The 12816-nt window shown below is 60.2% G+C and overlaps 1 protein-coding gene across 1 annotated transcript; it reads right to left on the bottom strand.

The window, feature by feature from the left end:
- Positions 1-466: 466 nt before the first annotated feature.
- CNPY2 (canopy FGF signaling regulator 2) lies at positions 467-7094 on the bottom strand. Its single transcript, XM_054012318.1, has 5 exons — positions 6904-7094; positions 6440-6555; positions 5584-5781; positions 5076-5172; positions 467-1474 (listed from the first exon to the last, which is right to left on the bottom strand). The coding sequence occupies exons 1-5, from the start codon at positions 7001-7003 to the stop codon at positions 1431-1433; spliced, it is 555 nt and encodes a 184-aa protein (XP_053868293.1). The 5' UTR covers positions 7004-7094; the 3' UTR covers positions 467-1430.
- Positions 7095-12816: the final 5722 nt, after the last annotated feature.

Genomic DNA, 12816 nt, shown 5'->3' on the forward strand with positions numbered 1-12816 from the left:
CCCCCAGCCTGGGCACCAGGTGTGTGTGTGTCACTTAACAGCCATTAGAGCTGCAGAAGTCCTGCACACACACACAGACACACACACACCCACACCCATAGCTAGAGCAGGAACTGGTGGAAACGCTGGTTCATGGCACTGCTTAACCCTGGCACCACCCTTGCCTCGGTGTTCGCTATGTCGCCACCGCATAGTTGAAGCTGCTAACAGCTTCCCCTCCTCGCCCTGTCTGTCGTGGACGGGGATACAGTGCTGGAAACTGCCCCATGGACTAAACCCCCAAGGGGCCCCTCAGAACCCACTGCTCAGACTAACCACCCCTACCCCTGTCTATCAGGGATGGTCTAGACAGTATTTGGTCCTGCCATGAGGGCAGGGGACTGAACTCAATGACCTCTTGAGGTCCCTTCCAGTCCTAGAGTCTATGAATCTACCCCTCATTGCCCAGGGAAACAGGACCATGGCGAGCAGTTCCAACTGCAGCGTGGCTAGAGGTTTATTCTCCTGCCCTGCGCCAGAGATCACAGCGATCTGCAGCCTAGAAAGAGGTCATCAGGAAACAGACCCGAGACATTTAAAAACAAGCCCTTCAAAGTAACACGACTCCCCCTGGAAAACTGGATCCCTCCACCCTGCACATGCAGACGTTGCTAGCAGAGCGCCGACTCGGCCGGGTCATTGGAGCTCAATAACTCCTGCTGCTGGCGGCTGGAAGTGTCCCCTTTGGACGGATGATGGTGGAGAAGTCTCAGTGCAGTCCCCTTCCCCCGCACTCTTCAGAAAAGCCACAGAGAAGTGAGTTGCCCACGGTCACAGTGAGACAGCGTCAGAGCCAGAACAGATCCCGAGTTCTGAATCCTGCCCCAGCACTGTAGCCACTAGACTACATTGCTGCTCAGAATAAAACCTGGGAGGTCTCACTCCACCAGCCCGTCTAGAACTTGGAGTCCTGATGCCCATGCCCGGTTCTTCCCCCCCGAGAGCATCTCCTCTCAGAGCTGGAACAGAACCCAGAAGTCCTGGTTCCTGGCCCCCCTTCCTCTTCCCAAGAGCTGACACTCCCACCCCAAGACCATTACGGTGGAAGCTCAACCAAAATAAATAAAACATAAAAGCACCAGAGTAATTGGGCAGGGGGAGGAGGGGTCAAATCCAGACTCGGGACCCTACAGGAACATCTGTCCATCTCCTCGGGGAAGGGGCGAGGGAGGAAACATCGACAGCCTAAAGGCAGATTGAAAGTCAAGCGATCCCGAGGGGGCAGGAGAAGGACAACGTCTTTCCCTCCGAAGGAAGCTGCTGTCTGCTTTCCTCCCCAAGCGAAGATTGGGGTTTCCGGGTGACACACAGCGAGGGTCCCAGGGCAATGCCGGCAGGCAGGGGAGGAGTCCGCTACAGGGGATGTCCAGTTTGATCCAGGCCTTCGCGCTTCACAGCTCATCATGGGGGATGTTCAGGGCATGGTCGCACAGATCTACGCATACAAGCACACACCGTTAGAACATGGGACTTCCCAGACTGGATCAGAGCGGAGGTCCAACCAATCCAGTGTCCAGCACCAGCTGCTCCAGAGGAAGGGTAAGAACCCTGCAGGAGGCAGCTGTGGGACAATCTCCTCCTGTCCCCCCGCCCCACCCCTCGCGAGTTAGAGGTTGGTTCATGCAGTGAAGCAACAGAGCTCACATTCCTTACACAATGTGATCTTGTGGCAGTGAGTTCCACCGGCTAACTGTGCCGTGTGTAAAAAGCACTTCCTTTTCTCAGCTGGGAATTTGTGCCTTTCGATCGCACTGAATGTCCCTGTATTATTTACATGATGGTAGCACCTCGAGGCACAAAGCAGGGATTAGGCCCCGTTGTGAGTTTCCTGCACCTGCAGACAATTGGCTTTGCCCCAGAGTTTACAGTCTAAGCATTTTGCTGCCAGTCTCCAGATCAGATCGTCAGTAACATTTCTGTCCACTTGTAGGAAACAGACAGCGGCTACCACAAGCATGTCCCTTTCCAACTGGCTTAGCAGCCCCTGGCCGGGGAAGTCTGCAGCTTCCCGGTCCCTTTTAACATGCAAGATGATTCCCATATGCGCCTCAGTCTGTATGATTCCAAACACCACAGACTGGCTCACAGCCGCTTTGCTGACCGCAGCATTTCTAGCATCTTTCACACCAAAGCTCAATCTACCTGGAGGATAATTTCATCCTCACTAAAATGCAGCCACCTCTAGGGTGGGACGTAGCAGCTGTTCAACACGGTACAGTATCACAGTGCCTCGGTCTTGAAAGAAAAGCAGCAGTTTGTATGCGAATGAACCGGGGCGGGAAATAATTGCCTCGTTGGGACGTGGCCAGGACACTGGGCTAACACCCTGACATGGGATCGACAACTTAAGACTCTCGTTCATGTTCCCAGAGGCAGGTCATCCCTCCTAGAGGTGGCGAGCACAGGAGACCATGGGACTCTCAGCCATTGACTGCAGGGGCCGGCTGGCTGTGCAGCCCAAGGACAAGGCGGCTGCTCACGTGAGGACTGAAAGCTCTGGCTGCCGGCCAGAGAACAGGGACTGGCTGGCACAGCAGTGACCTGCGGGGGGGGAAACCACTTCACTCCCCCCCACCCCGACCATTCACACTTTAGTTAGTGGCTCATGAAAAACGCGGCTGTTTGAACAGAGCTGTCGAAGTCGGCCTTTGACCCAGACGGCGCAGAGACACGCAGAGCTATCGGGTGTGCAGGTCCAGGGAGACACAAGGACGGAGGTGTAAAGCCAGGGTCCCTTTGCAACAGCCTGGACAAGAACGAACAAAGGTCAGGCGGCACCCAGGGCTGCCATCCAAAACCAACTTAGCGGGCTGGGGAAATCAGTCCCTCAATAGCACCCAGCAATTGGCTGCTCCAGTCCCATCACTGCTCTTGGCAGCCAATGAGAATCCCCAGCGCAGATGAGGTTGGGCTGGTTGTGGGACCTCCGGAACTTGCAGGCCTCGGGGGGAGCAGCGAGCCCCCGGAGCCGGGACACTGCTGCAGAGCCCTCGCACCAGATCCCCAGCAGGTCTCTGGAGAGGGTTTGACACCCCCAGGGCGAGGAGAGGCCAGGGGATGGGAGGGCAAGTTACTGACAAATGCGTATGTTAGAACAAAGGCCAAATACTCGCCTGTTCCCCATGGCCAAAGCCCCATTTCCCGTATATAAATATATAGCAAGACAATCAATCAAAGAGGCCCAACAGCAAGGAGGCCCAGCAGATGTATCCCATTACCCCTACCCCTGGAAAAGCAATCAGTCAAGGGGGCCCCAACATATGTATCCTATATACCCCTAGAAAGGAATTTAAAAATTCCTTAGGTCAGCAGAATGTATGCACGTTAAGTCATTTGTTACTGGGTATAAAAAGGCCTGCTCTATGCTTGTAAGGTGTGTTCCTCCCTCTGGCATGAGTCGAGGGGGACACCCGCTCAAGCTGACTGATCAATAAAGAACTTGAAGCCGTCTTCTAGACTCCCGTGCCTCCTTGGGGTAATTGGGCAGCTCCAGGGGGAAACGAGCCCATTTGGCTAACACGTAAGACCGTGGAAGTTAGACTCAGATCACAGCCTACGTAAAACGGCTGCGGGACGGAGAGTGACCCAGCGGCTGCAGGATAAGAGAGCCAGGAGCAGCGTCCGGTGGGTAGGGCACTGCACTGGGAATCAGGAGACCTCCGCTCTATTCTCAGCCCTGTCGCTGATCTGCTGGGGGACCCTGGGCAAGTCAACACGACTCTGCCTCAGTTTCCTCATCTGTAAAATGGGGCTAATGGCCCCAGCTGTCCTTTGTGAAGGACTTTGAGGTCTATGCACGAAGTGCGCTGGCTAACAGCTAAGTATCATTAGTTCCTTTCTTACTTTCCTTCTGGTTTATGAATAGTTTTTTGTAATGGCTTCTCTCCAGTGCTCAATAGAGTATCTGGGGAGTTAGCCAGCACTCTACGACTGGGAGGTGGCATCCCTGTGTTATAGATGGGGAAACCGAGGCACAGAGTGGGGACGTGACTCGACCAAGGTCTAGAGCAGAGGCAGGAATTGGACCCACGTTTCCCGAGTCCCAGCCCAGCACCTCGCCCATGTGAGCAAGCCCCACTCCGCCCCACTTTTCAGCAGTCAGCACAGCTCAGCGGCACGCTTCTTGTTTTGGCTGTTTAATGAGCTCACTGATTCCGAGAACCAGCATAAAACGGGAGGCTGTCCAAATTAAAAACAAACAAACAAAAAAAAAAAACGCATAAGGGAGGTGCCTTAAATCGACATCTCGGGGGGGAAGAACTGGGGAAGGAAGGTGCGATTGTGGGAAAGGGGGCGCAGATGAATCCAACACCCAGCTGCCTCCCCAGGCCTCACGGGTGGGCGACTCCACGTCTCAATGAAACTTATGGACCATGATGCAGAGGGATCACTTTCCCCATCACTGGAAGGCAGCTTCCTCTGGGCTGGAGCGCAGCAGCCAGCCTGAACCAGCGATGCTGCAGCACTGGTGCATGATGGGAAGTGGGGAATAACATTGATTGAGTACAGGGGACCAGCTGTGGTATCCTGGCTAATTCTTCCCCGTCCCTGCGCCCTGCCAATGCTTTCGCCCTGTTCAAGGGACCATCTCACTCCTAGAGTGGTGGCTGCTGGCTGGGCTTGGCCTCCAGGCAGCCATCCAGAGGCGAACGAAAGCCTCCAGGCTCTGTTTGTTTTAAACCAACAAAAGGAAGTATTTCTTCACTCAACGCACAGTCAACCTGTAGAGGATGCCAGAGGATGTTGTGAAGGCCAATATACCAGGCTTCAAAAAAGATAAGATTGTGGAGAATAGGTCCATCACTGGCTATTAGCAAAACCATGCTCTGAAGTGTCCCTAGCCTCTGTTTGCCAGAAGCTGGGAATGGGCAACCGGGGATGGATCACTCGATGATTCCCTGTTCTGTTCATTCCCACTGGAGCACCTGGCATTGGCCGCTGTCAGCAGACAGGGCACTGGGCTGGACACCATTGGTTGTCTGATGTTCCCTGTCTGACTAGCCCCCCGCCCCAAGCCGCAGTAGAGCCTCACTTACCGGTCCGCTTGCTGCAGAGCCGATCCTTGACGTTGTCGGTCTCACGGGAGAAGAATTCAATGAGTTCATCTTCATACTCCTCGGCGATCCTCTCGCACTGCAACGGGGGTCAGAGAGTGTCAGAAAACCTGCACCCTGCCTCCCCTGGCACTCGGGTCGCACAAGGCAGCAATGACAGAGAGGAGAAATGCGGCTGGGCCCTGCTCTACGTAGCCCCAGCCCCACCTGAGCATGGCTTGCTCTGCAGTGGCAAAGCACAGTGGTCAGGCAGTGCGTGTGTGTGTGTGGGGGGTGTCAGCGCTCTGCAGTCCAGGAAGAAGGGTCAGGGTTAAGCCCTGGGGCGTTGCTAGTGAGAGCAGCCTGGTATCTCCCACTCATCCACCAGTGCCCAGCACCAGCAGGGCGGGCTACTGCAGCTGAGAGTCAAAAGTCAGCAAGGTTCCCCCTTCAACTGGCAGCTGAGCTCCATCGGGGGAGCCCCACGCACGCCCAGCGCCTCTGCACTCACCGCAAACTTCAGGCGGGTGGTCACATCCCCGTCCATTTTGGTCTCAGAAAGGTCCATCTTGGTCCCGTCGTGGGAGATCACGCGGACGTAGCTTTTCCGGTGGGTGGAGGGATCCACCTTCTCCCCATACTCTTTCATCTTCTCACAGACCCGCTCCAGCAGCTCCGTCAGGTGAGCTTCGGATCTGGCGTAGGGCACCTGGGCAGAATCGCAGCGATCCGACACGCTAGGCCAGCATTCACCTCGCCACTCACCCACGAGACAGCCGCAGCACCCGAGCTCCAACCCGGTCATAACCGTGCTTTGCAAGCATTAGCCGAGCCGCCCTGGGAGCGGCGACAGTGCTAGCCGCTCTTTACACAGAGGCAAGACGACTTGGCCGAGGTCAGGCAGTGAGCCAGAGGGGCAGCTCTGCACAGAACCCAGGAGTCCCCACTCCCAGTCCACCGCCTGCCCACAAATTCTCCCAAGAACAGAAAAGCCCAGGAGTCCTGGGTGCCAGCCGCCTGCTACATCAGCCAATGCTGCCTCTCTAGAGCAAGCGCTGCTACCACGGAGGAGCCATTCGCGGCCGTCACAAACTGGCTTCATAGTGCAGCGTCTGCAATCAGAACAGGAACCCCCCTTCCGTGGCTACCAGCATCCAGTGGGTGGCTCTGCCCACCTTGGAGTCTTTCGGGGGGAGGAAAATGAATTAAGTGGGATCTTCAGAGCCCCGTCCCTTCTCCGTCCCTCTCCCCACAACACCTGGCTCTTATTTCCAGTCGGGCTCTACAGCCACCTGATCCTTCAGCCGTCCACCTGCCGCCCCAGGGCTGGAGAGAGGCACCAGGCGGGGCAACGCAAGACACCCTACCTCTACGACCGACTGGCTGCCGTCCGGGTTGATACGGAACGACCCCATCTGGATGGTTTTCTTGGGGTCCACCTGGGAGATCTCCCACTCCAGCTCGTCCACCAGGGCCCGACAAGCTAGAGAGGAGAAGTCACACATGGTGAATCAGAGGGAGAGACGCAAAGGGCAGTTACCCGGCCTGCCCCCTGCAGCCCTGGGCACGTCAGCAACAACAGTTCGATAGTGCACGGCCCATCGGGGAGCAGCGACTAACCCTGGTACAGTAACTCACAAGCTGGTCTCTTTCGAAGGGTCTGCCCTGTGCCTGGCCCAATGGAGTCAGAGCCTGAGAGAGGATCGGCTGCCCTAACGATAATCTGCACTTACTTAGCGTTAACTAACCCAATCCCCGTTTGGCTGATAGGGAAACTGAGGCCTGGGGTGCAAATGCTACACAGTAACTGAGCTGGGAACGCCCCCTTTACCTCCACAATGGAGATCCTGACTACTCCAAGCAAGGACATTGTTCAACAGGGACACCAGGATGACGGACAGGCAGAGTGTGTGTGAAACCCAGCCATTCATCTTCCCCGCAGGCTGGCACAGTGACCTGCAGTGCTTCCAGATAGCGCTCCTCCTCTCAGCCACGAGGGGCCTCCACGGTCCAGCAGGCACTCTGTGGAAACCCAAAGCAAACTGCTTCTGCTCCAGCGAATCCCTCCCGGTTCCGACACCGGCCCCTCTAGGGGCTGGGAGACGTGTCTAACACTGGTCTGATTTGACTGGTATAGTCGTACCATTATAACCTCCGTGCTTATGCCAGCCTGAGGGTGGCTTCCTTTGACTTAGCCAGGAAGAGCCCTGCTACAGCAGAGCAACAGAGAACTTAGCCTGGGATCCCCACCTACCGAATCCTGCTATACCCCCCGGTAGATCTGCCCTGCCCCAACAGCCCAACCCATCACGCTGGGCCAGTATTTACAGCACCAAGGGCTCCCTGGCACAATCATTCCCTGTTTGTCCACTGGGCTCAGGCTGTGAGCACAAAACAGGGACTGTGTGGCGGGCCGGAGGCCACAGCGTTTGGCAGTTTGTAGCTGCTCTTTGCTGGTTACTGGGATCGGTCAGTGGCCCTTCTCCCAGGGCATCCTACAGAACCTAACCAAGTGCCTGCAGGTCCCCTCCACCAGCCCTGGGGAGTCACAGCATCCCCCCAGGACAGAAGGGAACAACAGCCCATGGTGGAGCCATGGGGGGCAGGGGAGGGCCAGCTGACACCCTCATTCCATGGGTCTGTAACCTGTTCCCCAGTGTGTCCCACTTCCTGCCAGGGGCCCCCACTCTCTGCCCCCTCAGAGGTCCCCAGAGGCCTCTCTAGCTCCTTGTTACACCCCTAGACAGCCCCCCAAGCCCAGGACCCCCATACATCCTACAGAGATCTCCATAGGGACCCCCCAACCCAGATGCCCCTATAGAACCCTGTTTAAAGCCCCCCCACTTGCCTAGTCAGCCCCCCTCACACACACCCTTAGAGCACCCTAGACTCAGGTCCCCCCATACACCGTATAGGGACCCCATTCCCCTATAGGTCCCCCTATACACTGTATAGGGACCCCATTCCCCTATAGAGCCCCCCATACACCGTACAGAGATCGCCTATAGGGACCCCGGGGAGCCCCCGCACCTGAGAGCTGTCCCGGCCCCGCCGCTCCTCCGGCGGGCGCTAAGTCCGCCCGCTCCCGAGCCCCAGCCCCCCGGGGCTGCCCCGCCGCCCGCCTGCCCCGCCGCGCTCCGCCGCCGTCGCCCCGCGGCCCCAGCCCGGGGATCCGGTGAGGGGCGGAGCCCGGCCGGCGTCTCTCCGGCCCCGGCAGCGGCTGCCAGGGCCCCTCCGGCGGGGCGGCCCGGGCACAGGCACCGCCGCGGGCAGCTAAGGCGGCGGCAGGACCCCGGGCGCGCAGCGAGGCCCCAGCTCGCGTGGCGTTAGGTTCCACGTGAGCAGCAGCCGGGCAAGGGGCGGGGCCTGCGCGGCGGGGCGGGGCCACGGTCAACAGGCGCGGGCGGGGCAGGGAAGTTACACAGCTGGGCGGAGGGACCGGGTATATGGGGGCGTGGGGGTTGCAGCTGGGGGGAGGGCATGGGGGGGTGTAGGGCTGGGGAGGGGGTGGCAGCTGGGGGGTGTAGGTCTGGGGAGGGGGGTGGCAGCTGGGGAAAGGGTATATAGGGGTGTAGGGCTGGGGAGGGGGCATGGGGGTTGCAGCTGGGAGGAGGGCATAGGGGGGTGTAGGGGTGGCAGCTGGGGGGGTGTGGGGCTGGGGAGGGGGGTGGCAGCTGGGGAAAGGGTATATAGGGGTGTAGGGCTGGGGAGGGGGCATGGGGGTTGCAGCTGGGAGGAGGGCATAGGGGGGTGTAGGGGTGGCAGCTGGGGGGGTGTGGGGCTGGGGAGGGGGGTTGCAGCTGGGAGGAGGGCATAGGGGGGTGTAGGGGTGGTGTGGGGGTGGCAGGTGGGGGTGTGTGGGGCTGGGGAGGGGGGTTGCAGCTGGGAGGAGGGCATGGGGGGTGTAGGGCTGGGAAGGGGATGTGGAGATTGCAGCTGGGGGAAGGGGCTATGGGGGTTGCAGCTGGGAGGAGGGCATAGGGGGGTGTAGGGGTGGTGTGGGGGTGGCAGGTGGGGGGGTGTGGGGCTGGGGAGGGGGGTTGCAGCTGGGAGGAGGGCATGGGGGGTGTAGGGCTGGGAAGGGGATGTGGAGATTGCAGCTGGGGGAAGGGGCTATGGGGGTTGCAGCTGGGAGGAGGGCATAGGGGGGTGTAGGGGTGGTGTGGGGGTGGCAGCTGGGGGGGTGTGGGGCTGGGGAGGGGGGTTGCAGCTGGGAGGAGGGCATGGGGGGTGTAGGGCTGGGAAGGGGATGTGGAGATTGCAGCTGGGGGAAGGGGCTATGGGGGTTGCAGCTGGGAGGAGGGCATAGGGGGGTGTAGGGGTGGTGTGGGGGTGGCAGCTGGGGGTGTGTGGGGCTGGGGAGGGGGGTTGCAGCTGGGAGGAGGGCATGGGGGGTGTAGGGCTGGGGAGGGGGTGGCAGCTGGGGGGTGTAGGTCTGGGGAGGGGGGTGGCAGCTGGGGGGAGGGTATATGGGGTGTAGGGCTAGGGAGGGGGGGTTGCAGCTGGAGGAAGGGGGTATGGAGGTGTGGGGCTAGGGAGGGGGGTGGCAGCTGGGGAAAGGGTATATAGGGGTGTAGGGCTGGGGAGGGGGCATGGGGGTTGCAGCTGGGAGGAGGGCATAGGGGGGTGTAGGGGTGGCAGCTGGGGGGGTGTGGGGCTGGGGAGGGGGGTTGCAGCTGGGAGGAGGGCATAGGGGGGTGTAGGGGTGGTGTGGGGGTGGCAGGTGGGGGTGTGTGGGGCTGGGGAGGGGGGTTGCAGCTGGGAGGAGGGCATGGGGGGTGTAGGGCTGGGAAGGGGATGTGGAGATTGCAGCTGGGGGAAGGGGCTATGGGGGTTGCAGCTGGGAGGAGGGCATAGGGGGGTGTAGGGGTGGTGTGGGGGGTGGCAGGTGGGGGGGTGTGGGGCTGGGGAGGGGGGTTGCAGCTGGGAGGAGGGCATGGGGGGTGTAGGGCTGGGAAGGGGATGTGGAGATTGCAGCTGGGGGAAGGGGCTATGGGGGTTGCAGCTGGGAGGAGGGCATAGGGGGGTGTAGGGGTGGTGTGGGGGTGGCAGCTGGGGGGGTGTGGGGCTGGGGAGGGGGGTTGCAGCTGGGAGGAGGGCATGGGGGGTGTAGGGCTGGGAAGGGGATGTGGAGATTGCAGCTGGGGGAAGGGGCTATGGGGGTTGCAGCTGGGAGGAGGGCATAGGGGGGTGTAGGGGTGGTGTGGGGGTGGCAGCTGGGGGTGTGTGGGGCTGGGGAGGGGGGTTGCAGCTGGGAGGAGGGCATGGGGGGTGTAGGGCTGGGAAGGGGATGTGGGGATTGCAGCTGGGGGAAGGGGGTATGGGGGTTGCAGCTGGGAGGAGGGCATAGGGGGGTGTAGGGCTGGGGAGGGGGTTTGGGGGTTGCAGATGGGGCAGATATGGGGGCACAACCCTGCTCTGAGGGTGGGGGGCAGGAAGTGGGCACCTCCTGGCAGCAGTTCAGGCTGGATGGCTGAACTCTCTTCTCAGGCAAACTTTGGGGCCTACTCCTCTGGCTTGGATTGGTAACGCTCCCCCACAGGAGATCCCTGTGGCTATCCAGTGACTTCGGGGCAAGCCCTCCTCCCCCCAGTGTCGACATGCCCTAATTCTGTGCCCCACCTGCCCTATCCCTCGCTTTCCATGGGGAGACTGATAAGCAAGGAGGAGCCGGCCCAGCCCGCTTGGAATGATGTGGGCCTTTCCCCGAGGCTCAGGGGGTCGACAGGTGCTGCTGGGGCGGGAGGAGGATAGGGCTGTGGGGCAGGAATGGGGGCTGTGTGTGGACAGGGACGGAGGAGACGAGAGATGGCTGCAGAGATCTACAGCCAGCCTGGCCCTGCCCTCACGGCAGGGAATCCTCAGGATCCCCACTGGGAAGGGTGGATTAGCCCTGTTGTACGGACAGTCCCCACACACACAGAAAGAGGAAGGGACTTGCCTAAGGCGATGGAGCCTGTCAGTGGCAGAGCTGGAATACGAAGCCAAGAGCCCTGGCTCTCAGCAGCCCCTGCTCTAACCACTGCGCTCCCCCCCCCCAGCGCCAGAGATGGAACCCAGGAATCCTGGATCCCCCCTGCACTAACCACTAGACCCCACCCTCCCAGAGCTGGGAATTGAAAACCAGAGTCCTGGCTCCAGCACAACCTGACCCACTAGACCCTACTCCCCTCCCTGAGCCACCAACAGAACCCAGGAGTCCTGGCTACCAGCCAATCTGCGCTAATGACTAGACTCCCTCCTTTTCCTTGGTCCCTGTTGTCTGTGCTCAATCTCCAGGGGTTCTTGGCTCCCCATTTTTAAGGGGCTTCTATTTCCGGAGACAGGCCAGAGACTCACCTGGATGGCTGCCATGTTCTGATGCACTGTGATCAGGGATGCTCCAGGCAGGTTGAATCTCCTGCTGTCAGTTGGATCCGCAGCGTCTCTGTCCTGGGAGAGAGACAGAGCGTTCCCCCGAGCCGTTATCGCCGCGCTCGGCCTCCCCCTGCCCGCCAGCCCCCGGTAGAGTGACTGGATTCACCAAGATGACGGACACAAAACCTCACTGTCTCAGCAAAACTTCCTGCCAACAATCCCCATGCATGTGCCCAGAGCCACCTTAGTTTGTTAGGGACCAAGCAGTGACCGTAGCAGCTCCAGCTGGGGAGGGGGGTCTGGAGCCAGCCACGCCCCCAGCCGCCCCCCAACAGAGCTGGTGGGTGTCCCAGCTCGGGAGCTAAGCGGGGAGGGGAGACCAGCGGGGAAAACCCAGGGATGATGGGAAGCTGTTGAGTCAGTAGGTGATTCCTTGCCTCCCTTTGAGTCATGCATGCCCCAGGATGCTGTGAGGTGGCGCGTTTCCAGGGAAATGCAAAAACCCAACTGGGCTGCCGGGCTTTCCACAAATGGAGGCGCTAACCCCGCTGGCCTGGCCAAAGTCCAGTGCTGGTGACGACATTCTGAACTCGTTCCCCCCCTCCTGCAGGAGTCTTGTTCTCCTTGCTCCTGCGCTGGGCGCTGTTCAGGATCTGTCCCCGCTCCTCCCCCGAGGTGGCTGCATCACCTCTCAGCCAGCTCAGCCCTGCCTTCCTGGTTCTCAAACTCCAGATTTGCACCAGCTCCCTCTCCCTGCCCCCCCCACCTCCCCTGCCTATGGTGGGGGGCCGGGTCTCCTGCTCTGCAGCCCCTGAGGTCTGGAAGAGTCTCCCCTAACCTCAGACTCACTGGCTCACGTGTAAGCGCCTCCCTACTCCTTCCTCTGCGCTTCAGTTTTTACCCCCCACCCTCCTCGTGCTGGGGAGCATCTCGTCCCATTGGCCTAGGCGGGGGTGGTTGGGGACAGGGGTTGTCACCTCAGGGGAGCACTGTGGCCTGTTTGCGGGGATGAATCCTTTCCCGGCCGGGAGCTGGCTCACTGCTCGCTGCGCTGAATGTCTGTGAAGACGGGGGCTGGTTTGAGCAGGAATTCTCAGCCCCTTGTTCTCGCTGCAGAACCCGGGTTTGCAGCGTGAGCCCGGAGGGTCCCAGGCCCGAACCGTCACTCTCCCGGCCATGGCAGGAGCGGGACGCGCCCGACCGCGATGTCTTCAAAGCAGGAATGCCGAGGGCTTCTCTGCACAGCAGCCCCATGGAGCACAGAGCCAGGCATTCTGCGCAATGCTCCCAGCGCAGGCAAACACGGAGGCTGGGGGGTGCTCACAGCTGCAGCCACTCGTTACATGTCCCATTACGTTTTTCTGGCTGCTCTCGGAGAGGCAGCGTG

Source organism: Malaclemys terrapin, chromosome 23 (genome assembly GCF_027887155.1).
Source record: "Malaclemys terrapin pileata isolate rMalTer1 chromosome 23, rMalTer1.hap1, whole genome shotgun sequence".
NCBI classification, from domain to species: Eukaryota; Metazoa; Chordata; order Testudines; family Emydidae; genus Malaclemys; species Malaclemys terrapin.